Below are 27,428 nucleotides of genomic sequence, written 5' to 3'. Positions count from 1 at the left end.
AGTCTGCCCTGAACTTTAGAAGTGGCCAGTTCGGAAAAATTATAATAATTTTGTACGATAATATTCATATACATATCTGATATTTATCAATGCAGTCCGCGCATGCGTACCAATATGTATAGATAGCCGGGGAAATTGTTTTGATTGTTCAGTCTGCTCTGGCCTTTGAAATTTGATGATCTTTAATTTTAATTTGCTTTGTATTGTCATATTAGCTTTTGTCTTGTATATAGCTTTTCATTTGAACTTTTTGTGTTACAAACTTGTTGTGACTGTCGACTTTATGGGTTCAGTGGAGGGGCGCTGTTCGCTTTTGCGATCGTTGAGACGGGTCTGAAATTGTTACCCTTAAGTCTACGTTGTTACACAGTTTATAGGACTTAAAAAATTCAAATGTGATAAGAATTATACTAATAGATATAAATATGTCAGTTATTGAGAAACGATATGAATGGCTTCACGGCACACAGAAATATTTAAATAACCCGAAATTATTACGGCCCAAACATTTTAAGGTTATACATTTTAAGATCCAAAAATATTTGAGGCCCAAATATTTTAAGGCCCAAAATTATATCCTACATGTTAAGTTATTGGGAAAAGATGTGAAAGGCTTCACGGCACACGGGGACATTAAGCACTTTAATATAATAGTAGATAGATTTTATCTACTCCTTATCACTTTCCTGCCCCTCTTCATCAAACTCAGGTAACACCGGCATGAACGACTTTATCAAATCAGGTATGCTCTTCTGAGATCTTTATACATAGCACTTACGTTTCCGCACGTTTAACCCGTGTAGTAGCCGTGTCCAAATGCATCTTAATGCTTTTCTTTATTTCGTCATCTGTCCCAGTCGTCGGGAATTTCTCTTTAACTGCAACTAAACAATTACAACATTTATTTAAATACCTATATGTTTGTTTACAAAAATTTGTATTATCAAAGCATAATATATTAGATTTTGTATTTTTAACGTTAGGAATTTATGTGTACGTAGTAATTTCTCGCAAAAACGAACAATCAATGAAAAATCGAGAATTAAATCGTTACGAAGAGCAATGAAAAATTAAAAAAATTATCATTTCTTTTTTAGAGTAGCAAATTAAATATTTTATGAGTCATTAAGAGATTGAAATGAATGTTCGTAGTATGATAGCTGTTATTTTATTAACTGACTTTAAAATCCCTTCTTAAAAAAAGAGATACGAGAAAAGTGAAACCGACTAAAACGAGATTTGATTGGCTGCTTTTAAAAGGGCGCGAACATACAAAATCTAGAGAGTATTTACGAATTAAAATAGATTTAATTTTTACAAAATTATTTATGATATAAAAGCAAATTGAATAAATAATAAAACAATTAATACATTAATTAATACATTTTAATTTGATATTAATTGAAACAATATTTCTGATTTGAGAAATTATAACCTCAAAATTTAAGACATGTCCAAAAAGCATACAAATAAAAGCAGATGCTCGCGCGAAGCGCGCAAAATGTCACTAGTAGGTTAAAAATTATATTCAAATGACTTACTAAATATGCAGCTGCATAAAGTAAGGTCCTTGAACGCTTCCTTCTTTTGTTGTCCGTAGAAGCTGTATTTTCAGGCAACTTTATCAGACATGACGGCACCTAGGGCATTGTAGACCATGTCATGGAAAGTAGAACCACGCTTACTTTGAATAAATGTCACCTATAATTCTTTTTTTTATTTGAGATCAATTATGATACAAGATGAGTAAGAAATAGATTAGATAACAAGGACTGGGTAGTCAGTAATGCTTTAGTTTAATTTATATTGTAATAGCATGCATACGTTATATCGATATCTGAGAAGAATGCTTCCATAACTTGGCATCCGCTTCGAAAACGCTATAACTGTTAGGGAAGTTAAGGGGCTAGCAGAGTTTGTTTTCGAAGCGAACGCCGAGCCTAGGGGCATGCACACACACCATGTTTTCTGTAACTCATAATACAAATTTTCGTTTGTTTCTCAAAAAATTAGAAATGTATGCATATTTTACGCACGCTGTTAGAAAAATATTTCGATTACCGCTTTCGAGTTTGATCACTTGTTATGAATACTTTTATTTTACTACTTTTATCGTCTGCTGGTATAGCTAATTACTACTTTTGTCCATATTTTTAGGGAACACAAAAATCATGCGTGTGTGTTACAAAATAGCAATTTTTGTTACAGAAGGGTAAAATTTTACACCCGTGAGTGCTGATCACGCAAGGGTGTAAGGTTTTACGCCTGCTGTGCAAAAATTATATTATAGCACAACGTGACTTCAATCCGCATTTAAGACACGTTTTCCCGTATCGTAAGTAGTCCTTTCTGGCACCGAGACAGTGCTAACCTTACGGTGTCTTGGCGGATTTAAGCCAGGCGATGCTATAAAATATATATTATTAAAAATCATAAAATATTGTACGATACGCGTGTGGTGTGACATTGTGTAGCACGGCGAGTAAAGTGCCCTCACTGCGCTGGGCGCTTAACTCACCGTGCTAGAGAGTGCCACGTACGACACTTGTATTGTAATGTACTATTATAGCACGGTGTAACTTAAATCCGCATTTAAGATACGCTTTTTCCGTGTCGTAAGTAGTCCTTTCTGGCACCGTGCTACTCTCGGGAGCTAACCTCACGGTGCCATAAAGAACTGCTTATACGGTACGGAAAAGCATATCTTGGCAGATTTAAAGCAGGCGATGGTATAAAATATTGTACGATACTCGTGTCTTATGTGATATTTGCTGGCATGACGTAAGCGCCCGAGCGCAGCGAGCGTACTTAACTCGCCCTACAAGACAATATTATTTGTAAATGTTAGCTAAATCGATGAGTGTGAACATCGTATGTATATCTCCCACCTTTATAGCTTAAGTTATTATACCTTATTGAAGTAAAATTAAAAAATTATATGACTGTGCTGCAAAATCATCAGGAATCAGAAAGTAGTTGCCATCAGCCAAAGATGCATGAACGCAACGTCTCAATGGTCGATATATAGCAGATCTCGCCACAACCTTAAATCGAAAACATAACAAAAATTATATTTTACTACTTATTAATTTAAAAAATCATGCATTCAATCAAGCATAACTTTCACATCATGGAAATAGCAGGGATAATGTAAAACTGAAAAAAAAGAAATGAATATATAGTACAATATGCACCTAGGGAGTAAAGTAGGCAAAGTACGCACTTAGTGTTGTTATCGCCCGAGCCAAGCGATGGTGGCATTAGGCAGTGCGTAGTTGCTTTTCTTACTCCCGTGGTGCCTTCGATAAAGTTGGTACTCGATCCCCGCCGAAAAGGGCTGCGTCACGCGCTGGGGGACTAGAGCGGGGGTAGGGCGTACACGCAGCACTTTAGTGCCGACTCGGCAGGGATAAAATACGAACTTTATGCGCGGTGTGATGAAAAATGTTCTATAATTTTGTAAGTTAAAAGTCTAGCGAATTACTAATAATAAAATAAATGACAGTTCCTGTACGAACAATTTTTGAAACCTTTCGGTACTATCACTAGAATTCATAATATTTGAAAAAGTTGCCATGAAATATTTAATACAAATTTCATACAATATTTTAGAGAACCATTTGGGTGATTGATGTGCGATCATAAGAGTCTGCTGAATTTTACGCCTTGTTGCTCGTTGATATCAGAATTTTTTTCTGTATTTGTGCGGTGCTTATAAACTTATCTTATAACATTATTGCTATCAGGGTCGAGCGTGAAAAAAAATGTATGTTAAATTTCGAGTATTTTCTGCGATCTCATAATTTTTTTTCCCTTACTGTTATGAGGGTAAAGTTTTGATCATAGTGCGTGAAGAATATGATTACTTGTCTGTCTAAAAAGTAGGAAAATAAGGTGATATCATGCATTCTTTAAATGGAAAAATAAATTACATGACGTTGTACGCAGCCAATTTCTCTTACACTCTGTCATTATAACAATCAAAAATATATTAAATAATAAACTTACAGCAGCGTTAAAAAAACGTTTATCCTTTCGTAACATTGATTCGACAGTTTCCAATTTGTTATCAATACCATCCACAGGAAAATACTTCGCCATATTTTTTAATAACGCTTGTCCAGCTGTACTAGAAGCAGCACTTCTGCCACCTGATCTCAAGAGCTCTTCGATTGTGCTTAGTCTAGTTTCAAGATTGGTTAGTTTTGTTAAAACTTCTCCTAATTTTGTAGATACATTTTGAAGCATATCTATAAAAATAAAGTTATATCATAAATACATGATAATGATAATGATAATGATTATTAATAATGATTTTATGATACTGATTTTCTAAAGATAAATTGTAGCAAACATTAATTGCAAGCATTGAAGGTGCGTTCTCATGTAGGGGATAATTTTTAACGAGTAGCAAGTAACTTTCGTTTTTTGTCTTATTCAAAAGTTGTTGTTAACTACTATTAGGTTATTAAGTTATATTATACTATACTAAACTATTTTATTAAATTTTGAAGAATCACTATGCGCATTCATAGTAAGATTAATGACTTACTTCAAAAATTATTTGCGACCACTACAATTCAGTAATAATGCTATATAATTAACTTTAGTAAACATTCGTTATTAGCTGGATGAATACGCACCTTAGCAGCTAGTATAACAACATCAAATATTTATAAATAAATATAAATATTTATATTTAGTCAGAACAAAACGTTCAGTATGCTTTGCGTAGATGATGTTGGTAAAATTTAGATATAATGGTCTTTCCGTAATTAATGGCACAGTATATTGTTTCATTAAAATTATTTTGTATATATTAATATAAAAATGCTGCAGATATTAGATAAAATCATTAATAGAATTATTAAAGGGAAACTTACGAATACATATTTTTAGCCCTTCTTCGGGACTTTCAAATTCTATACTGATCGTTGCAGCATTATTCCTTCCTGACGAGTTTGCTTTTGCCTTCTCCTTTGTCTTTTACTTCGTATTTCCCTTCGCCTTTTCCTTCGTATTTGCCTTCTTCTTTTCCGTCGTCTTTTCCTTATCAGATAAGGTTGGCGATGCTGTACGAGAGTTACGCTGATTTTTAGAAGAAATTAATGATTGAGAGTTACCAGCAGTTTCACCAAGTGGTGCTCTATTTTTAGCAGTAACTGGTGGCAAATCATCTACAATATAATACATGTATTAAAAATTTGTGTACAAAATTTTTGTGCAGAACATATCTATGTAGACTTTGTTAGTGTAGGAAAATAACTTTATGTAGGGTATTTTAGTGTACAGTATTTAGGTGTCAAAAGTAACCAATCAGATTATAACAAATAATAAAAACAAATTACAATAAAATTGCCGTTTATGTATAAATGTTCTGCCAAATGACATTAGAATTACGTGATTTTAAAACGAAAATTATTGATTATTTGTTTAACAATACATATTCACTTTCAAAGAGTACAAACAAAATTTTCAGATTTTATTTGGAAAAGGAATCTATCGTTCACTACAAACAAACTCAATTACGCCATATTAAAAAAATTAACAATTTAATGACAAAAAGTAGTCAGAAAAATTATGCGTTTCGTGTTGACCGACAGATTCTTTTCCAAAATAAAAACTTATGGAAACGATCATTAATTGTATTTATAAATTTAAAAAACTGTCAGATGAGAATTAAGGTATAAAAACGAGCTAAAGTTGTTGTAATATCAATTTGCACTGCAGTTTGTTTAATATAGATATTCAGGTGACAAAATACGTGCATTTAAAATGAAAGAAAACTATACCTTCTGACGTCAGACAAGTTTCAACGTTAACTATGTCAATTCCAAGAGTTTCTGGAACTTCTATCGACGCTAACAGATCAACTTCATCATCTCCCTGAGAACTAGCAGCAGAAGAATTATCAATCTCATCACCCTTATTTCGGTTGCTTTTTTTCATAGTAATGCTTTCTTCTCCAGACGATGTTTCATCATCAGCATCAAAAAATTCTTGTATCGGCCTCGAAACATTTGCTTTACCCTTAGGTTTTTTTCTGGTGTACCTTCATTAGTTTCATCATGTACGGTCTTACGTTTTGCTCTAATAGACCGAGAGAATTTAAGTTTTTCAGGGTCACTTGGCAATTCAGTAGTATTTCTCTTTATTGCTTCTACACACTCCTTGTAATCATCTAAAAAAACGATATTGTATGAAACAATTGGAGAAATCACACGATTAGTCGCGTGATAAATCATGCAACTAATCACGTAATTAACCACACGATTAATTACGTAATTTACTTGCAATAATATTTTTATTAAATAAAATTATTAAAGACGCCAAATTCAGAAGTAGGATGCCCTCCTACACAGCATAAAAGATATTCCAAAATATTCCAGTGGTACATTCAAGTGGAATCTTTCAGAAATATTTTAGTAATATTTCGTGAAAGACAAAATTTAAACAAATATCATGGAATATTTTAGGAATCTTTCTAAAATATTCCATTGAAATATTCCAAATAAGTTCTTGGAATATTTCTCAGATTATTAATGGAAGTTTCCAAACATATTCTGCAAAATATTGCATAAAACTATTTCTAAAATCTTTCACTGGAAGATTTACTGAAATATTTATGGAATCTTCTATTAATATTTCTTGGAATATTCAAAATGGTTTTTCTTTACATTTTTTGGATTATTCATGAAAGTTTTCACACATATTTCGCGGAATATTGCTTAGAATTATTTCTAAAACTTTCCACCGGAATATTTATTGTAATATTCATGGAATCTTTCATTAATATTTCTTGGAAAATTCTAAATTCAATGGTAACACGTAAATAGGGCAGCATACTTTTAAATTTTGCGTTTTTAATAATATTATTAATTAAAAAAAATTATTGTAAGTGATTAGTTTCGATTAATCATGCGATTGTTCACGTACTTTTTCATGTGAAAAACCATATGTTTAATGACGTGTTTACGGAGTATGATTAAATTCCGTTTATAGCAAAAAGAGAATTTAAAATATTTTATTTTAGTATCTAGACAATATAACCTTTCAAAAATATTAGTAAGCATAGATGGAACTGATAAGGAATATATTTGGCATCTTATCTTCGCATTTTTATCGTTTCGCAAACATTTTTATTAATTTCAATTTTGCAAAAAGGCTGCGAATTAATTTTTACACCTAATATTTATGAAAAATTCGGAAAAATCAGCCGTTATATTTGTACATTCAAACGACTACAATTATACCTTTCGATTTTATGAAATGGGTCATTTCGACATCTGCCCAATCGTCTCCAACGTCTATATCATTAATTACTGCTCTTTGAAATTTCCCTGAGTCTTTGTACGGTGGAAATGATAGCTTTTTTTGTCAGCAGACTGACATTTTGATGGCACCACTCTTAGTTCGAAATTTTCGTATTCAATGATTGAGTATTTCCTGATGTTTCTTCAGTGATATTCAACTAAATAAATAAATAAATACATTTTATTACAATTTTCTATTTAGAGTGTAATGGAGAATAAATATACACATTTAATCTTATAATTCGTAATTCTTATTAACTTTGTACTGGTATTATATTTAGCGCAAATAAATTGCAATCAATTTATAATACAGACATGAAAACATGATAATTCCAAATGCAATATGGATGATGGCTGATGTGCATAAGGCGATTACATTTGTATCTTACACTGTATTTGTTGAATAAAACTCGCTGTTTTTATCATGTTATGAAATAAAGATAGAAAAGTGTTTATTTGTAATTAATTATTAATTTATTAATAGAGCGTTTTATATATGAAAAAAATTATAAAATAAAAACTTGGTTGATAAATTGCAGACACTACTTGAAATTTTAACATTTTTCAAATGCAGAAATTATCAGAAAAATATAATTTCGAAATCATTGGTATGAAGCGCTAATTTTTAATTTTACTATACGAACGTGTGCAATAAAGGATAAGTTATAAATCCTGCCGCGCAGGTATTTTTAAATACTTTTGCTATAATCATGTTACAATTCCAATCTTCCAAGAAAGTAGATTCGACGACTAAATTAACACCTACAGTACCACTATGAAATTTTCCTAAAGTAAATAAATCTTTGTGTTTTACACAACGCCTACCTATCAAATACAATCTTCCATTACTTTTTGCAATATTAACAACATTAACAATAGTATTATCCTTAAGCATAACACAGTTATTTCTACTATCGGCTACTTTTATATTGATGATGTTATTTGACAGGATTTTATACTGAGAGCAATATTCGCGGTTTCCTGCTAAATTTCCATTGTAATGAGTTTTACTAGCACAGAACTCAATTTTCTGCACATTCTCTTGCTGTCGTATATCGACTATGGATTCATACTCAGTAAGCCTTCTTGTAATTTGTTGCAATGGTTTTTCACCCTTTCTTACTAGTTTTTTTAATGAACACATATAATTTTCGAATGGAAACGCACTAAATGATTCTAAAGGACCATATTTTTAACATCTTTGGCTACATGTAGTAAATTATGGATATTTTGCGTGACATTATCATAACCATAAATATCTTTAAAAGTATGAATAAAATGTACAAGTAGTAATTCAGCATATAGGATATTTGCATTATTTTGTACCAAATTTTTATTCGTAAGAATTAAAACACTAACATGCAATAGTAAAAAGTTTTCGTAAATGTCTTTTTTTAAATTGTCCTTTAGAATCGCAGCTCCAAAATACCGTAAAAAATGCCTAAATTCAGTGGCATTCCAAATTTTCCAATAAGCTAAGGATCTACAACGTCTATTAAAATCGGAAGGTAACGTAAAACTGAGTCTCTCCAATCTATCAGATACAGTAGTTATTTCAGCCTGCGATAATTTATAATACTAGACTTGGCGCAGTGCGCTGCGCGCACTGTAGTTGGCTATAATTTCATTAACTTATTAAATGGAATATAAATGATTGATATTTTTAATATTTGTTTTCTATCACGGAAATATATCAAACTTTACAATATATGATTCATTTCGCGCTCATATAAATTTCAAAATTGCCGCGGATTCGTCGCCAACTTCCTTTTAAAATTTTAAGGTTATGTCTCGAGAATAGAATATTCTCGAGAGTAGAATGTCTCTAGAATATTATAAATACACAAATTATAATTTGATATGTATTATAGTATTATATTACATTTTTAATATTAGAATCAATTTTAGAAATCAAAAACAAATCAAAAAATTCTAACGATACTTTTGACGCATGCGCACTACATGAGCCCATCATATTGACGCATTCTTGGCTTCACTTCATCCGGTCATGACTTTTTAATATAGGGATTTGTTACGTCGTCCTTTGCTACCAAGCCAATGCCGTATTAATTGTCTCATTGCACCTAAATAAATAAGGTGCATGGAATCTAACGGAACGTTGGAGACTAATCCAATTCCTGGTAAATCCTTTAGTACAGTAGATGCTTTTTGATAATCATCAAGATATTCTAAATTATTGAACTTAGTATCAGTCCTTAACAGTTCAAGGCAATATTCATGCAGACTCTTCAAATCAGTAATCGGAAAACAAACTGATCTGAAATACTGGCCTTCCACAATACATTTTGAGCAACTACTGTATCCACTGGGATATTTCGTATTAAGTACGAAAGCTTTGGCAGGCGCATCAAAAATAAATCCATCAATCTTCACATTGAATGTTTTGTTGTTGTATGTATAACCGTTTTCGTGTGCCGTAGTATATACCAACAACATACACACCGTGAAAATCACGATCTTTACATAAGATTGGCCAGATACTCTTAGATGAAGATTTTCCTGTGATCGGAGCACCATCCATGTTAATTAACAGATTTGTAGTTTGAAAAATTTGACCTACTGTAACTTTATTTTCGATAATCTTTCTCACAGCGTTCTCTAATCCAACATGGCAATATTCCCCACTATCCATATTTTTTACATCCGAAGACTGGCGTTCCTAATAAAGTGCGGGGATCCTTAGGAAGATTACGGTTATTATGTTTATTTATCAAAAGCAAAAGTTTTCTTAAAACAGCATGGCTTATTGAGAATTCCTGCGCCCAAAATTTAAGATCGTTTTCGAAATCTTTATTTTCGCAATCAATACCTATTACGTGTTCTATGTCTGGAATACTTTCAGCATCGCTATCGCTATATCAATAACTATAGTCAGACAAATTGCTTGCTATATCGTCATTATCACTCAGTAAATAGTCAACGCTTTCTTTTTCATCGCCAGCAGTTTCTGTTACATCGTCTGTCGTCTGTTTATTTTCTATATTTATATTACAATTTATATCAAGTATTTCTGCCCTTGCTTCCGCTACAGAATGGTGTTTTTGGAAAATGTCCATACGGATGTGTGTGTGTGTGTGTGCGCGCGCGCGTATGTAGACGCCTGTATCATCATCTGAATGTTAAAATCGTATTGGCCCTCATTATGTGAATTTTATAAATGTTATTAATTTAAAACCAATTCGAAAAAAATACTGTAGGTTAAAAATTTTTGATGATTATCACCTGATAATCAACTGATTATCACTAGCATTTCATCGCATATAAACGCATATTGATTATCAACTAATAATCGGTTGATTTTCATCTGTTTTTTTTTCAGTAGGGCAAATATCTTGCTCTGAATAGCTCCGGCTCGCGCTAAGTCGCCTTGACTCGTATTGCAAACTCCATATTCGGGCTAAAAAAGCATAGTTTACGCCCTTGGTACATATACTATCATATTTGAATGTGTGAAAATATGTTTTATAAAATAATTCATGAAATAATTTTGAAATATTATAAAAATATATCAGGAAATATTTCATGAATAATTTATGTCCTACTTAAATATATATACAGCGATAATGTTTTAGGATATTTCTCTGACAGGCTTAACAGGTATACATTAAAAAAAATAGAGTTGGCATTGTAAAAATTATTAAATTAATTTACAAAGCTAATAGATAGGAATTTGTTGCATATATATATATAGTTGCAAACTATATATGTGTAGGGTGGGGGAGTGAGTGGGAGGGTGCGTAAGTACATAAATGTGTGTAAATAAATAAATATATATATATATATATATATATATATATATATATATATATATATATATATTACACATACTTTTTTGGCCCTTTTAACACGTGCTTTAACGTGGCCTACTTTTCACACTAAAAAGAAAATTTTTTCAACTACCCAGTTGTATTTCTGGTTTTTAATATATTTTTATTTTATTTTATATGCAGAAAGTCGTAATAACTTGATATCTTTTGTCAATGCATTAATGAGAATTTTCAGATTTAAAAGTTACGATACCTGTTTGGATTACGATGACTAATTTTCAAATTTGGAAGTTTATCTCCTCCGGAAACTAATATACGTAAAGTTCTGATCTTTTGCATGACTATTTCTTTTACAATAATGAAACAATATTTAAAGTTAAATTGATCTCAAGTGATGTACTTTTAATTTCCACTCGGAGGACCATGTAAATATTTCAGTGATGAACCAGCATATTCACACATGAGCCTCCGAGTAGAAATTAAAAGTACATTACTTGAGATCAATTTAACTTTAAATATTGTTTCATCATTGCTGCTCGAAGTAGACGACTGGACGATGCGGCAGGAAACAGACGGCGGACGATGCAGAAGGAAGAAGACGGCAGGACGATGCAGAATGAAGAAGACGAGTTTGATCCTTCCCGGATGACGAAACATGGTCTATGATACAACGCACTTACTATACAACAAATGTACCAAAGGAAAATCTCCACTTTCAGTAGACGATATCCAGGTGTCAAAATCACCTTCCGAATGACGAGACATGGTCTATGATACAACGCACTTAGTATACAACAAATGTACCAAAAGAAAATCTCCACTTCCAGTAGATGATGACCAGGTGTCAAAATCACCTCCCGGATAGTGAGACATGGTCTATGATATAACGCACTCGGTATATAACAAATATACTAAAAGAATATTTTTACTTACAGTAGACGATGTTCAGGTCTCAAAATCACCTTCCGAATGACGAGACATGGTCTATGATACAACGCACTTAGTATAGAACAAATGTACCAAAAGAATATTTTTACTTACAGTAGACGATGTCCATGATATATGATGCTACGTTCCAAGTTATACAAAGTTTAACAACAAAAAACCTCGTTTATAATCATAAATGTATTATCAGCGTTAGAATTCCAGGAAGACCAAAATTCCAAGAAGTCCGGAAAAATTCCCTGAATAGCCCGGAAAGTGCAAATTCAATCTTTACACTAAAAAATATCACAATATTGGCGCACAAAAAAAAATAAAATAAAACGGTAGAAATGTTCTCAGATGTTGGGACTAATGTGACAGATAACAAATTTTTAATTAGAATTGAAGGGATTTGAATTAATTGAACTGAAAATTACGTTTTGGACAGAAATTTAAGCAAATTAATATTATGTAGAGGAGATAAATAGACGTAGAAGATTGTTTACGAAGAACTTGGAAAATAAACACTTTTCTTGAATTAAATGGCTTCAAAATGTAATCAATTCTTTGCGAGGTTATACAAGATGGACCTGTACAGTTTCAGCAAAAAGTACAAATGCGTTCGGGAGTTATAACAAACAACAAATTTTATCAATGATTTAAAAAGAAAAATTATACTTAAAAATACGCTCCATCTTTGTGAATCGGCTTTAAAATTAATTCAGTTCTTTATTAGATCATGCTTGATGAGCATGTAAAGTTTCAGCGATAAATATAAATGCGTTAGTGAGTTATCGCGGTCACCATTGTTGCGCACACACGCGCATACATATGTGACGAGACACGAGTCTCGCACATGTAAATATGTGTGAAGGCGGCCGCAATAGACGCGGCATGCGCAGCGAGCTCGCGCGCGCTACGAACGAAAGGCGAATTCGCACGACGAGGATTGATCGCGCGCGCAACATCCGCAGGGCGAGTCCGCACGAGCACGGAGCGCCGCGCGCCTTTATCAGGCGGATCGCGCAGCGCAACGGGAAGTTCTACTCGAGCTCCACTCCGGGTAGTATCGTGCGCACACATTACTACAAGGAACAGCGAGAGATAGACCTACGCCGACGAAATCGTCTCGTGAGCCCACGTGACGATTTGGTAGACGAACCGAAACCCGAAACTCCGAATTGCTATCGTGAGCACACGAGGCAACCCGGAACACCCGAACGACACCGAGCCTCGTCTACGTGAGCACACGTGGGCGACACCCGGTGCCACCGTAAAATCCTAACCTACATTCCGACACCACAAATCCAAGGGATAACCTCAAAACACCGTGACCTATCCCGGCCGTTACTGTGCGCACACAGAGCGGTAGAGATCGTTGATACACAACCCATCCGGATCGGCGTAGCCGTACGCACACGATTCCACCGTACCGATTGAATTCCTAACCTCAAAATCCGCCACCGACCCGTCATACCGGTACCGAACCGATACACCGCAGCCGCGAACACCGAATCGTTCTTGTAACGAAATCGCGTATATATTCTTGTAAATTGCTAACCGCGTTAGTTTAAACAATTCTACTTGTAAAGGCGAAGTATTTTTAACAAGACGCATAATTGATTTCTGTTTCAACCGGGATTTAACAACCGATTCCAAATGCTATTGTTTAATTAAGAAATATATTTGGTTATTGTTGAGAATATAAAAACAGACTCTTTTTTGACCTTTCCCCTATCCTGATCCTGGAACCGACTTACTATCCAGTCTCTTGGGGAAAGTTAAACGGTTACACATACATACATACATACATACAGTTATACACTTTTCAAAAACCACTTTTCCTGACTCAGGAATCTCGAAAACATTAAAATCTATTAAAATCTTTGATATCGACATTTTCACCATCACAAAGCTTTCTCTTGGAGAAAGCAAAAAAGGAATGAGAGTACCTGGTGCTGGCAGACTTTTACGCCGTTTGCTGCTGATGACGTTGCACGACGAAGGCTGCAGGCGTGATGCTGCTGAGCGACGCACCTTTTACCCTGTAAGGCGCTTCTGCGCCGAGCCACTGTCGCCGCTTCCCCCTCCAGTCCGTCGCTACTGCTGCTCCCTGGTTGGTTCGGCGCTGAACCTCTCTTCGATATACCCCCTTAACGAATATTTTTTTATGTGCGAGTCTTTCTCCGACGCTCGCACAAGTCAAGACCTTTACAGACCAAAATAAATTATTTGCTAATATTATTATTATTATTAAAAATCATAGCTCATCGCAGCGTCGACGCAGCAGATACCTTTCTTTAGGTATTTTATTTATTACACATATTGGCGTGTTGTATAAAAACTGACTGCAGTTTTGTGTTTTTGTTAGACACTTTACTGAGTGTAATGCTAATTATAATGTTAATATATTTCAGTGTATTGCATAATATTAAATTCGTAACTTAGAAATTTAATTTTAATTTTTAATTCTTTCAGAGATGTATTAGTATTAATGGAAAGTATTGCGAGTAAACATAAATTATTGGTCATTCGTGAAAGATTATCAGAGAAGTTGGAATTCATTCGTTTTGATCCATATAGTAAGTATAATTAGAAGTTCTATTAAAAATTAAAAATTCAATGTTTTCTGTTTTGATGATTTTTAAAACTTTAATTTTTATGTTCATTTGGCAGTTATTTTAACTTTTAAACTCGATCACTATTGTTGGAATTTTTATAAAATAATAGGTTTTTTGGCGAGCATAATACTGTTGTGACTTAGCTGGAAGGATGCGGGATTCGAGCGCTGAGAATCGCTCATAGGGTTCCCTAGCAACAAGTTACTAAAAAAATATATTTACTACTAAAATTTTTCTTTATAAACGTAATGAAGGTTCAAAACTAAAAATAAGTAATAGTGTGTTGCCAACTATTTGTTTGTAATACATTCATTTACGTAATGGTAAGAATTAAAAAACTCGCTGCTTGTAGGACTGGTGGGCTTAGGCACTTCCGTTTTTGGATTGTTGCTCGCAGTCGCTCACCATCCTCCACTGTGCCGACATATTTCATTCGTCTTTATTTAAAGTGCCGACGCTTTTTATTATTAAACTCGTTGCGTTTGGGGTAGATGGGTCAAAATTGGAATAATTCCCAGACTGTAAGTAGAGGGTTTAGCAAGCTCGGTCTGTAATTTGAGATACAGGACCTATCACCCGCTTTATGTGTTGACACTATATCTGCATTTTTTAGCGTGTCTGGTCAGATTGATTGTTGAATACACAGATCAAATATGTATTTATTTTTCAATAAATCAAAATTTTTTAGAATTTCAAAACCATTAGCTGGGTGTATATAAATCGAATTGTTATTTCTTTCTGGAAGTTTCAGTCGACCATTATCTAAATTTGGTATGTGGTTACTAAGACCAGTGTCTATATTACAAAAATAATCATTCATTGCATTCGCTATAGTTAATTTGGCTTCAATTTTTTGATGATCAACAACTGGATTATCAAGTGTCTTGATTTTTTGGTTGTTTTTGTCTAGTTTAGTGTTAATGATATTCCAAAGTTGTCTTGGATTTCAATTACTCTTTTCAAAATTTTATATTTATTTTTGTATTTTTATATTAGTGCTTTATTTTTTTGGTCACCTTTTCACAATTTATATATTCTTTGGTATTACCTAAGTGGACACTAGTATTGCTCTAGTTATCCAATTGTATCTTGGGGATGACTTATTATTTTTCTATTTATATTTTACTGCACTTGACTTTCTCGACACTCACGTATCATCTCTATTAGTGAGGTTAAAACATCATTAGCGTCGTACATGACTAGCGCCGACTGCCAACTAAGCTTTTTAGCTATCCTTTTTAATTTGTTGTAATTTATGTATTTGATAATATTTTCGCTTACACTCTGAACAAAAGCTAATGAGTTCAAATTATATATATATATATATATATATATATATTAAAATGGTGGAATGAGTGAGGGAAGTTTGGGTGAATGAATCAACGCAAAACACAATGAATTTCGCGGGAGAAAAGGACAACTTGCCTCGGCGTAAAAACTCTAACGGAATAGAGAGAAAAGCCGGGACAAGCCTATAACTTTATTTTAGAAATAAGGAAATTATACAAAGAAAAGTGACTCTAGGATAGACTAAACAAAAAGAGAGAAACGCAATTACAATGTACGCTTGTACAAAAAAGGAGAGACTCTACTATAGGCAACAACAGAGAAAGAAACGCAAGTAACTTAATCCTATCGCCGCGAGGTACCTTTCGCACGCTGGAGAGCTCTCCTACCTTATTCGCAGAACGAGACGTGGACGGCGCGACGTAAATCCCTGGCCGCACGTTGGTGGGATGCACCTACCTCGGTCGCAGGACGCCTCGACGTCTCGAGGGAACCAATCCTGGACCACGGGCAGGCCTTTTCAGCTCTGCCGCGTAGGTAGCACTCGCCGGGTGGAGATTGACACGGCGAGGAAACTCGCACGTGGCCGAAGTCCCAACACTCGAAGAACTCACACAATCCGCACACCGCACGCAAAAAGCACACACACTACGCAACGCACGGTAATACAATAAAAAGTGTCGATCGTCCTGAAAAGGACGATGATGACGACTCTATTCGCACACAATTTACAAAGAGGCTTTTGCAATCGCAAGTACAAAAGGCGCAATGTCAACTGACTACTCGAGAGGAGCTGTCAGAACTGAACTGCACGTGCTCCCGCGCGCCGGAGCCCGCGCAAACGAGAGAGGCCCACAGCGGCGCGCGCATGCGCTCGACCGCTCTCGCTGCAGTGCTCGCCGCGTTACGACGCGAAATTCAAAATTCCCCTTCCCGATCTTACATAACCCGAACACTCTCCAATTTAAGTTCGTCCATGTTTATAAACAATGGATAGCTGTCATTAAACGGAATATTTAGTTTAAAAGACTCAAATTGTATATTTGAAATTTTAGCGAAGAAATTATCAATACATGGGTCTTCTTATATGCCTAAGGATGGTCGTTTAATCCCTCTAAAGTATGGTAGATATTCATGTTCAAGATAATTATTTTAAAATCCCTGACTAATTGATTTTTACTGATTTTATTTTTCACTACATTTTTTCTAGAATGTCAATATTTAAATCTCCGAAAGAACAGTGATTATTAACCTTTCTTTGCATATTTAGAAACTTTTTGACGTTATTTACAAATTCAGACTTCGGTATATCATGTTACTTGTACATCGCAGATATTTTTATCTACTCTCCTGTCATAATTTTAACGACTGATCTTACAACACTCAGTCTATCGTGATTTGGTACAAGTCTTGGTTTATTATAATTTTTGTCACTAGAGATAACTTCTGCTAAAGTTTTAACTTTAATAGCCAGCACATCGTTCTTCTATTTTTTCAGTAGTTCTCTTAGTAGCTTATTTTTTTCTTTAAGTTTCGTATTCAACTCTCTTAGTATAGTATTCTCAGATTGAAGGCTGTCATCTAGAATTTCATTCTTATTCTTGCTGAGCTGACCATCGAATTCTTCTAGTATTAAACTTTTTAATTTTTGCCTTTCGAAAAACTTGAATTTAGCAATCAACCTTCACATCATTACTCAGTGCTTCGCTGCTTAGTTTTGAAGTTAGGTTTTGTTCCCCATGTTCCGAACATATAACAAGCACTTTACTAAATTTTACGCCTTCAAATCTTTCAAAATCTTTAGTATCATATACGTTTTCACATATTAAACTCACGAACGTCATAACTTTTTGATATGGATGACATTTGTATACAATCTGCTGTGGAAGAGGTGTGAAGCTTCCGCTCTCGTCCGTCATACTTGACATACATATATTTGATTGTTTATGTTTAGTCTTATTGTGACAACTGCTGAGAGCAGACATATTCTGAGTTTAAATAGAGAGATTAAGTCTGCGTTTCTTTTCCGTAAATAACGTGTCATTTAAATATCCAGAATCCGGTCATATCAGTACAAATGTTGCAGTGCATGATTTACACTTTACTCAGTAAAGTTAAATCACATATTTTAATCGATCTTTCGGAATATTCAATGCAACATCAAGGCAATATTTAGCACATGTTGTAAAGGTAAAACCGGTAAAGTTAAAAATTGTTACACAGCCTAATGTAACTTGAATAAACTACTTTCTTCATAAATTTCTGTAACTTACGACGCTTTCTTTTAAGTCTCTTTTAGCATATGCTATATTATGTCGTTGGTGCTACCAACAAAGCATGATGCCAAGATTGATTACAGGATCATTATATTTCTATTGTTTTGTATATGTTTTGCATGACAGAAAAATAATCGCAGAGATGTAGCATTTAATTTCCTTGACTAAGTTTTTAACCCTCCAACTGAATGTTTTATACGAATTTTCCCATAAATCGCTAATTATAAATGTATGCCTATTAAGAAGATACTTAATCTAGAAAATATATCAATCTTTAAAATGTATAAATTTACATAATATAAATTATTTTAATTGATAGTAATAAGAGTTTTCTGTATAAATATGTTACATCTGTGTACAATAATTAATTAAAATTAATTTCTGAAAACAAGTGTAAAGTGAGAAAAATGTTTTTTTATAACATGTGCATTAAAAAGACCATTTTCGGCGCCTATAAAGTGGACCGAAAATAGGGTTTTCCGAGCGTCAGACAAAATGTAGAGCAAGAGTCCTTGGTCATAATACATGTATCAATTAATCCATTTTCGATCCTCTTGATTTATTTTTTTACATCTCCTTACTAAAGCTTTAAATCGTTAAAAACGTTTAAAACAATTTCCAAATTTTTGAAAAGTTTGGAAAATTTTGAAAAATTTTGAAAATATTGATTTATATATATATACATATATGTGTGTGTGTGTGTGTGTGTGTGCATCTATACATGCATACCGTAGTGGACGACTCGAAAAACTCTATTCTCTATCTATTTCGTAGGCGACAAAAATGGTCTTCCTTAGACACTTGTTATAAAATGCACGGTGAATAACGAGGGGCGAATGTGCTTTTCCAGGAAATGGGCGAAAATGGGCTTTTCCTTGGAACAACTTATTTTCGCCCCTTGTTGTACAATGTACTATTGTTGTTGCGGGAGATTTGAACCGGGGACCGTGAAGTTTTACAAGAGGGTCCGATAGTTGAGTCGGTAAAACGTTCGACTCTCAACTACTAGTATGGTTTATATAACTAAATTATCTTTTCGATGATTATTTAATAAAAAATAATGATCACTTCATCGGGATTTGTAAGTGCTAGGGACACAAATACTGTATACGTACGTGCCTGTAGTCACGTGACTGATGCCGATAAAATTCACGGCTCATCGATACGCGATTTGATGCAAAAGTGAAATTCGTAAGAAAGTTAATAGCAGTCCAGAATTTGATGATAGCTTTAGTAATTATTCTAAATTTGACGTTAACACGTCTGTTTTTGCGAAAAAAAATCCAGATCAAGATTTTGATGATAGTTTTGAAATTCATGCTAAGAATGAATCAAATTTCAGGGACAGTGTTGTAACATTACCAAATAAAAGAGAAATAAGTGTAACTCAAGATGTAAACGTAGATAACACAGAGAATACACATGCTCTTGATTCAAGTACGGTACACAAAAGTACATTAAATGAAAGCGTAAAGGATTTATTTGATCTTTCAAATTTAATGAGCATGCCTAAACAACTAACTTCAGCAGAAGAGCAAAGTATAATCAGAAATATAGACGAACAACTAGAGAACGATCCATTATTTGAAAATATAATCGCTTTTAATCCTGAAACATCTGAATTTGAAATTAATAAAATTTGGTCTGCAATAGATAAAAATTATGAAAATACTTCAATCAAACATGATCCGAATGCATCAGATTTGCCAAATGAAAAAGAAAATCTAACATCTCGCATTAAGAATGAAACTAACGATGAATTCACAGGTCCGATGCCAAAAAAGCGCAAGGGAATTTATGTAACTCCATGTCCTGCAATGAAACTTCATCATGAACAAGCAATAAACAAAACGCAAAAGGGACCAAAAGAACATTTCATTCGAAACGGAATTGGTCAAGCTCCGAAAAAAATACATAAAATGGTGTATGTTTTAGGAGATACATCTATATTTGATAGCATAGTAGCAATAATCTTATTTAGTTACAGTAATTTCAATAAATTTCAAACATCTTGTGCAAATGAAACTTGTTTGTATGAAAATCGACCTCGTAATCTTTGTTTTTTTAAACTTATAATTATTACTGCTAGAGCAAAAAACCTAGATTCTTTTTACAAATCGAGAGCTTTCTTTTTATCTAAATATGCGGAAGTACAAAAAGATAATATAGTATGTCTTGATCTTTGCGGAGAATTATTTTCAAAACTTACACAAAATCATTATTGTATCAAAGAAAAAATACCGTGTAAAAATTGTAATGCCGAGTATAGTCAACATCGCTCTCTATTAAAAATATTTGTATGTAAATCTGTAATTATGAATAATGTAGAAACAGAGATAAATGATAGCTTGCATAAACCACGATATTGCAGAGAGTGCAATAGAACTGCATCTACAACTTATGAATTTGGAAATTTTATGGTGTTGGATTTAGAGCATACAGAGTATTCGACATATTTGAACGTGATACCACACCAAATATTGTTACCAATACCAGTTACGTGATAACAAGTATATTCTTACTGGATTGACTGCATACGAGATGGATAATCAAAGTAAACGTACATATATTGCATATTGCAAACGAATTCAAGACTGCTGGTTAAAGCAACAAAGCACGAAATCAAAAGCTGAAAATGTAAAAAAAATTCCAAAAGTTAATGTGACGCTAATATTTTATTTAAGAGTAAAAAATTAAATTTTTCCGTAGAAATAAGTGACCGTTCAAAATGTATCAATATTTAATGTAAATTTTGTAAATATTGCAAAATAAAACTGAATTTTTTACAAATATAATTATACCTTGATGAATTTTTAATTTAAAATATGCACATACAAATTACGAAAAAAAAAATTTATTGTAGGATAACAAAGAAATAATTTATGTAGGCAATCCGTTTATTAATTGTTAATAGTACAAATTATTTTATACATTGCATAATAGACAAATGTTTGTAGTCAATAGCGTATCTTGTACTACGGTCCAATTCCTTCTGTTAAAGCAAAACATGTGTGCCCATCGATTGCAAACTTTGCATTGAAGGTATTCATTTTTTTCATTTTCCTTTCCACATTACAAACATAAACTATTGATATTTTCAGAATTTAAAATAACATCTTTTGCAATTATACTTCTGTAGATAATAGGATCAAATGTCAAATCCTTTAGAGGCTTTCTTTCAGCTAATCGGTTCATGAAAAACATAACATATGATCCGCAATTGTAACCATCTGTTTGGATTGGTCGATCATTTGTATAGTAAACTCGCCGCCAAGCGATTCTGCGCAAATTTATTTCGATGATTGTTTTACATTCTTTAAGGAATTTTAAAAATAATTCGATGGCTCGATCACCAGTAGCATCATCTTTGCGAATGGGATTCAAATGCATTATTGTCTCGTTTTCTACATCTAATGTCAAAAGACACCAATGTCTTCCATAACTGTAAGGAATAAAAATTAATCCAAAAAAGTTAAAATTAATATTGTACATTAACCAGCTGCTTGGTTTCGAAGAACTGCTTGAAGAACCTGTGATATAATTTGCCTGCTCTGTTGAAAAGTAAGATACGTTTTTCCAATTTCTGATACAATTATACAGCATAAAAGCATCTATAATTTTTCCATCTATGGATTCAGGAATCTGTAAAGAACGAAACTCATTTTCCCAAATAAAATGTTTTTCCTTTTGCATTTTCATACTGAAAATATCATCTGTAATCTCCATGCAATTATAAAATGCAACTGTAAAATCTCTGTCAACATCCTTCATGGAATATTTCACTTTCTCATCAAAAGGTTGTACATTTTCTTCGCCATGATATCTCACTGTATCATTAATGTTTGAAATACATTTTACATCTGAGGATCCAAGCACATGATTTGATCCAGTATTTTCCTTTAGAATTTTGGTGTTTAGAATCAGTTCTGTTTGCTTATTATTTTGATTATTATCTAAATTATATAATTCATTACTAAGATTTTCAACTTTACTTTCTAATAAATTATTAATATTACAGATTTTTGCTTAAGGTGTTTAACGTTGCCTGAAACATACTCTAGTTCCTTTTCTTGCAATTTTTTAACAGCGGTTCGTCCTAACTTTGTTGCACCATTAATATCTTTTATGTGTGTTAACAGGAATCGATTGAACTTAACTGGACAATTCATCTGGTTATCAGTTCTCATGATTTTATAACAACATTCAGATCTTGCAGATGTTGATACTGTATTCTTGGAGGAAAAATGAGAGTTCATTATGTTCGTCCAGGCTGGAAACTGTGCAAATAAAGTAATTAAAAAGTATGAAATTTTTGGCAAATAATATTTAGTTGGTTCACAACATTCATTATTTACTTCAGAGCATTTGGCTACTGATTTATTATAAATCCTATAAATGTCGGTCTTAATACTAGTAGATTCTATACTTTCTTCTTCTGAATTGAGATAATCATAGTTTTTTTTTCACTTTTAGTATCACTGTTTTCATCATGAATTTTGTATTTGATTTTGTAATCAAAATCAGCTACTTTATCCGTAAGTCATTTTTTTCTTTTATAACATTCTGTGCTTTCATCGCTGTACTCACTTTCACACACTATAAACAATGATGTCATAAAATCTTCAAAGAGTTCCAGGTCATCCACTTGAAGAGCGTATCCAATACAATGCACATAAAAGTCTTTACCCAATTCTCGCTTTCGAAATACTTTGATTTACACAAGCCTTTTATTAAATGGGCTCTATCTCTCTTTACGAAACAGTGAGGTAAAGTATCAGTTTTACGGTTTAAAATATCAAAGCATACTTCCAAATATGTATCATAATACATTCCATTAAAAGCTAAACATAAACTATTTAAAAGTGCTCTGGAGCAATCGACAAAAACTTCCCTAGGCACGGGTGTTCCACTTTGTATCCAATATAGCAACCATGCGAAAATAGCATCTGTATCATGGATACTTGATAAACATTGACAAATTGTGTATATTTTATTGTCTAAATGAGTGACAATGTTGTACAAAAATACATCACTGCTTTTGTTATTTTCATATATACAAGAAGTCTTCACAAAACTTCCAGAGGCATCAATGGAAAGAAACTGACCTAGATTGTATGCTTCTTTCCACAATTCTAATTGATTATCAGTCCAATAATACACATAAAAAGGAACTGTGCTAAATACTCTTATACCGGACATATTCTCCATCATTTTCAAAGTCGATTCAATTGGATCCCCAGCGTAACTTTTTAGACCAATTTCTTCATCCTTGCCTTCCTGCCTTGTTGTAGCGAAAACTGCAGTTGTTTGTAGCAAAGGACAGTCTCCTCCTGAATCGTTTAATAGATCATCAGCTTTATTTTTTCTGTACTGTGCTGGTTTCTTTGCTTGTTTGCTAAGTTTGCCTTTGAGAGGTAATTTTTTCTTATGTACTAATCCAACCGTATCAAAACATTGAAATTCAATAATGACACCATCGTCATTATGATTCGTACAGGTGCCAGTAATTTCTTGGTTGCATTTTCGATCTATACAATTTCTCTTTTATAAAATTTCTGGTTTTTAAAACTAAAACAACAAGGCATTGGGTGTACATGCTGTATTTTGTAGTTAAATCTTGAGCTCCAAGGATCATTCATTCTCTGGTCGATTCTATCTTTGTCATATTTTGGTGTTGGTTTAATTTCTTGCCACTCATCTCCATCGATCTTTATGCAAAACTTAATTTTTTGCAGGATTTTCTTGAATTCTCCATTATGAATTGGCTGTAAAATAGAAAAAATGTGAGCACTGATCGATAAAAACAAAATAGATATAAACAAAAACCAAAGTAATTGTATCTAACCTATAAACTCTATCAATGTGTTTAGCTCCTGTAAAACAAACGAACCACGAGCATTGATACGAGCATGGGCATAGAAATCTGCTTTATCGACGCGCATACGTAGAAAAACCATTTTGAATCATGGGTAATGCTGGCAAATATTATTTATTGATGAGAACTAAAATTGAATAAAAAAATAAAATTAATAAATGCATGGTTATTTACAAATTATTTATATAAATTATTCTACTGTAAATTTCTTACCGCATTTTCCTAAAGAATTTAGAAAAATCTGAGTTTCTGAGGTTCTTAGAGAATAATCTGAGGTTTAAAATTTTCATTGATTTAGAGCAGTCCTGTGATAACCAAGGCCTCCAAGAAAGACTGGTATAATACCTCCTATGCTTTCCATTCTACGTAAATTGATTAACTTGCATATACCAGGTTCTATTCGAAGAAGTGCATCATATCCCTTCATCGTTTCCACCTCCTTCTTCGCATATTCAAGATGTAATCTGATAAAAAATGAAATGAGTATTATTTATTAAATCTCCAATAAATGTAAAATATTTTAGATTAATACAGTTAAGGACTGTTTATAAAAACCTTTCCAGCAATTTTCATAGTTCCATCCTTAGTATATTTTCCTGTACAGACATCTGATTGCAGCATCCAGTTAAGAAGAAACTAACGGATTATTGCTCATACTCCAGTCGATCACCATGATTCCTTTTCATCTAACCATGCTTCGATCACTTTTGCTGGAGTAGTCAGTAGGAGTGCTTGTTTGCGATGAAAAAGATTTGGACATTGATTCTTATTTTGTAATACTCTGAAATATTGAATTCTATAATAAACTCAAATGTAACACTGTCAATGATAAATGATCAAAATAAAACAATAAAACATCAAAATATTTTAGGATTAAATCCTGACCTCAACATAAGCATTTATCTGGTCCAGGTTTTAATTAAGTAAAGAGTTGCGCTTGAGGAGATCTGATACGGGTAGAACAGTTTGTAGTGATCGTTCATGGTATCTACTGAGTAGAAAGTTTCTCTTAAGAATCCAGTCGCTGATAATCCAATGGTCTGGTGAAATTGGGAAGGTACAGCATCTCCACTTGCCGGTTCTCCTACTGGTATGTGGAGAGTACAATAGTGCCCGCACCATTTTTTCACCTTGAAAATTATTATAAAAGAATGTACAAAATATACAGATGCACCTTATAAATTATGCAACAGTCATAGTTGAATAAATGAGATTACTGCTTAAACAGTAAAATGTTAGGTCTGTTCGCAGCCAAAAAACTGTTTTTATTTGGATGAACTCCAATAGATAGTTTACCTGTATCTGTATCGGTTAACTTGATTATAGCATCAGCACAGCTTACTAAAAAGCAGCGATTATCTTTGGTAAAACTGGCACATATGATAACTTCTCCCATACAATCTGTAACAAGCCTTCTTTCTCTTATAGCGTATGTTCTCACTTTACTATCATAAGATGCTGTCAATATTTTATGATCTGATATCCTAACGAAATATATAGAATCTTTTGCATCAGGTAAAACTTGTATAGGAGTAAGAGTCCTTGCCCGTATATCTCACAACATTACTGAATTATCTTATGAACCTGACACTACTAATGTGGACATTTCATTGAACAAACTGTGTTCACTGTACCAGTATGACATATCAATCTGTGTACAGGTGTTCCAGCAATAATATCTCAAAGTATAACTGATTTATGAGCACTGCAGGATACTATTTAGCTCTGATTACAACATGAGCAGGCATCCATTACTTCATTTCTGTGCCTGTATAGGTTTTCAGCAGTATACTCTTGTATGGTCTGGTGGAACTGAGAAGGTACAGCATGTCTATCTCCAAGAGTGCAACTTACCGGTTCTTCTGCTGGTATCTGGAGAGTACAATAGTGCCCGCACCATTTTTTCACCTTCACCCACCCACTTTGAAGCAAGGGAACTTGCAGATACGGCAAAAATGTTGATTTACTCTGAGAAGCTATGCATTTGCATATCAAAGTCTTACTAGCACCAGGTGGGCCAATGTTTTTATATGTCTCATCCATTGGAAGTTCTTTTTCCTCTTTAGGCTGATCATCTTTGAATGGGCAAACATAGCCCGAGTAAACAGCTCTACCATCAAGTTAATTTCTAGTGTGCTGCTACCTCTTATTCGTGGGTTGCTGCATATGATTATTCTTTGCCTGCTGAATTCCTAATATTGTTCTTGCTGATTTGAAGTCATTTCTAAACATTTTCAATTTAGTCAAAAAACTTAGCTTTTTATAATTTATACTGGTCCTCTCAGAATTGGTACTTACATTTTTATAATCAAATGACTTTGGTTTTTCTTCTTTTACTTCAGCATCAACATTTATGACTTTGCGGGCATTATTTACGTTATGCTGAGGTACTTATTCCTTGCTCCTGATGATGTGCCTCCCTTTTTCCATTAATCCGTCAACATTTCAACATCTCTATCCACAAAGACATATTCTGCTCTAGGAGGTCTGATGCGGGTAGAAATTAAGAAGCCAGTCACTGATGATCCAATAGTCTGGTGGCACTTGAAAGTACGGTATCCCCACTTGCCAGTTCTCCTGCTGGTATCTGGAGATTATAACTTGCAAGCATTGAGGTACCGTAGCAATCTAATTGAATAATGTGTATAAAATAAAACATATTTTATCCCATTGTCACTTGCAGGACTTCTTCAGAGATTCGTTTTTTTACTTCTCTAATGGAGTTGACAGTCAAAATGAATATGTACAATTAAATCTTTCCTAAAATATAACAATAAAAAACCTATTACAAATATATCAATAAACTCATAAGTTAGGTTATATAAGCCAAGTATACATACCAATTGAAAAAATGGAAAAAGTTCCTTGCTGAACTACAAATAGGACACCAGGCACCAGATGCGTATACGGCATCCTGGCACCTGGTGTCCTGTCACCCGAAGCACCGAAAGTTTGTTTTTGTAAATCGCAAAATCTTCTTGCTCCAAAATCGCAGACGCCGAGAAGCGTGTATAGTAAAGCTAACGGCCATTTAAACCCGGATGCGCTGTAAAACTTGATGAGACGTTGGCGCCGTGCACTTGATATTTTCAATGTATGTACTATCTATATGAAAAGCATTAAATGCATTTTTATTAACTATAGCGTGCGTATGGATGAATTTACAATTCGGGTGCAGCTAGCGCACTTTATGCGCAATCGAATGACGGGCTGGAAACCTTTTAGTTTCAATTGATTGTCGAGAGAAGGCTTCTTGAAATTTGGGTGTTGAGCCCAACTGTTACCTAATTATATCTCTATAATGCAGGGACGCGCAAAAAAATTGTTAGGATAAAAAATTAATT

At 33.5% G+C, this 27,428-nt stretch overlaps 1 protein-coding gene and 2 long non-coding RNA genes across 6 annotated transcripts in view; 1 reads left to right on the top strand and 2 right to left on the bottom strand.

The window, feature by feature from the left end:
* The window catches only part of LOC103315780 (39S ribosomal protein L33, mitochondrial), a 148,029-nt gene that overhangs the window by 77,274 nt on the left and 43,327 nt on the right, over positions 1-27,428 (top strand). For all 4 annotated transcript variants that reach the window (XM_031928077.2, XM_032601892.1, XM_031928078.2 and 1 more), the window contains one exon: positions 14,504-14,607. In XM_031928077.2, coding sequence (XP_031783937.1) covers positions 14,504-14,607 — 104 coding nt within the window. Of the gene's footprint in view, positions 1-14,503; positions 14,608-27,428 lie in introns of those variants that run through there.
* On the bottom strand, positions 461-7,467 carry LOC116417034. Its single transcript, XR_004227322.1, has 7 exons — positions 7,254-7,467; positions 5,793-6,181; positions 4,884-5,177; positions 4,009-4,250; positions 2,912-3,044; positions 1,542-1,640; positions 461-884 (listed from the first exon to the last, which is right to left on the bottom strand). It is a non-coding gene; the product is annotated as an uncharacterized LOC116417034 (long non-coding RNA).
* LOC116417035 lies at positions 24,084-24,870 on the bottom strand. Its single transcript, XR_004227323.1, has 3 exons — positions 24,640-24,870; positions 24,298-24,548; positions 24,084-24,211 (listed from the first exon to the last, which is right to left on the bottom strand). It is a non-coding gene; the product is annotated as an uncharacterized LOC116417035 (long non-coding RNA).

Source organism: Nasonia vitripennis (assembly GCF_009193385.2).
Source record: "Nasonia vitripennis strain AsymCx chromosome 4 unlocalized genomic scaffold, Nvit_psr_1.1 chr4_random0003, whole genome shotgun sequence".
NCBI classification, from domain to species: domain Eukaryota; kingdom Metazoa; phylum Arthropoda; class Insecta; order Hymenoptera; family Pteromalidae; genus Nasonia; species Nasonia vitripennis.
The sequence above is the reverse complement of the archived record's forward strand: the minus strand, read 5'-3'. Positions and strand labels throughout refer to the sequence as shown.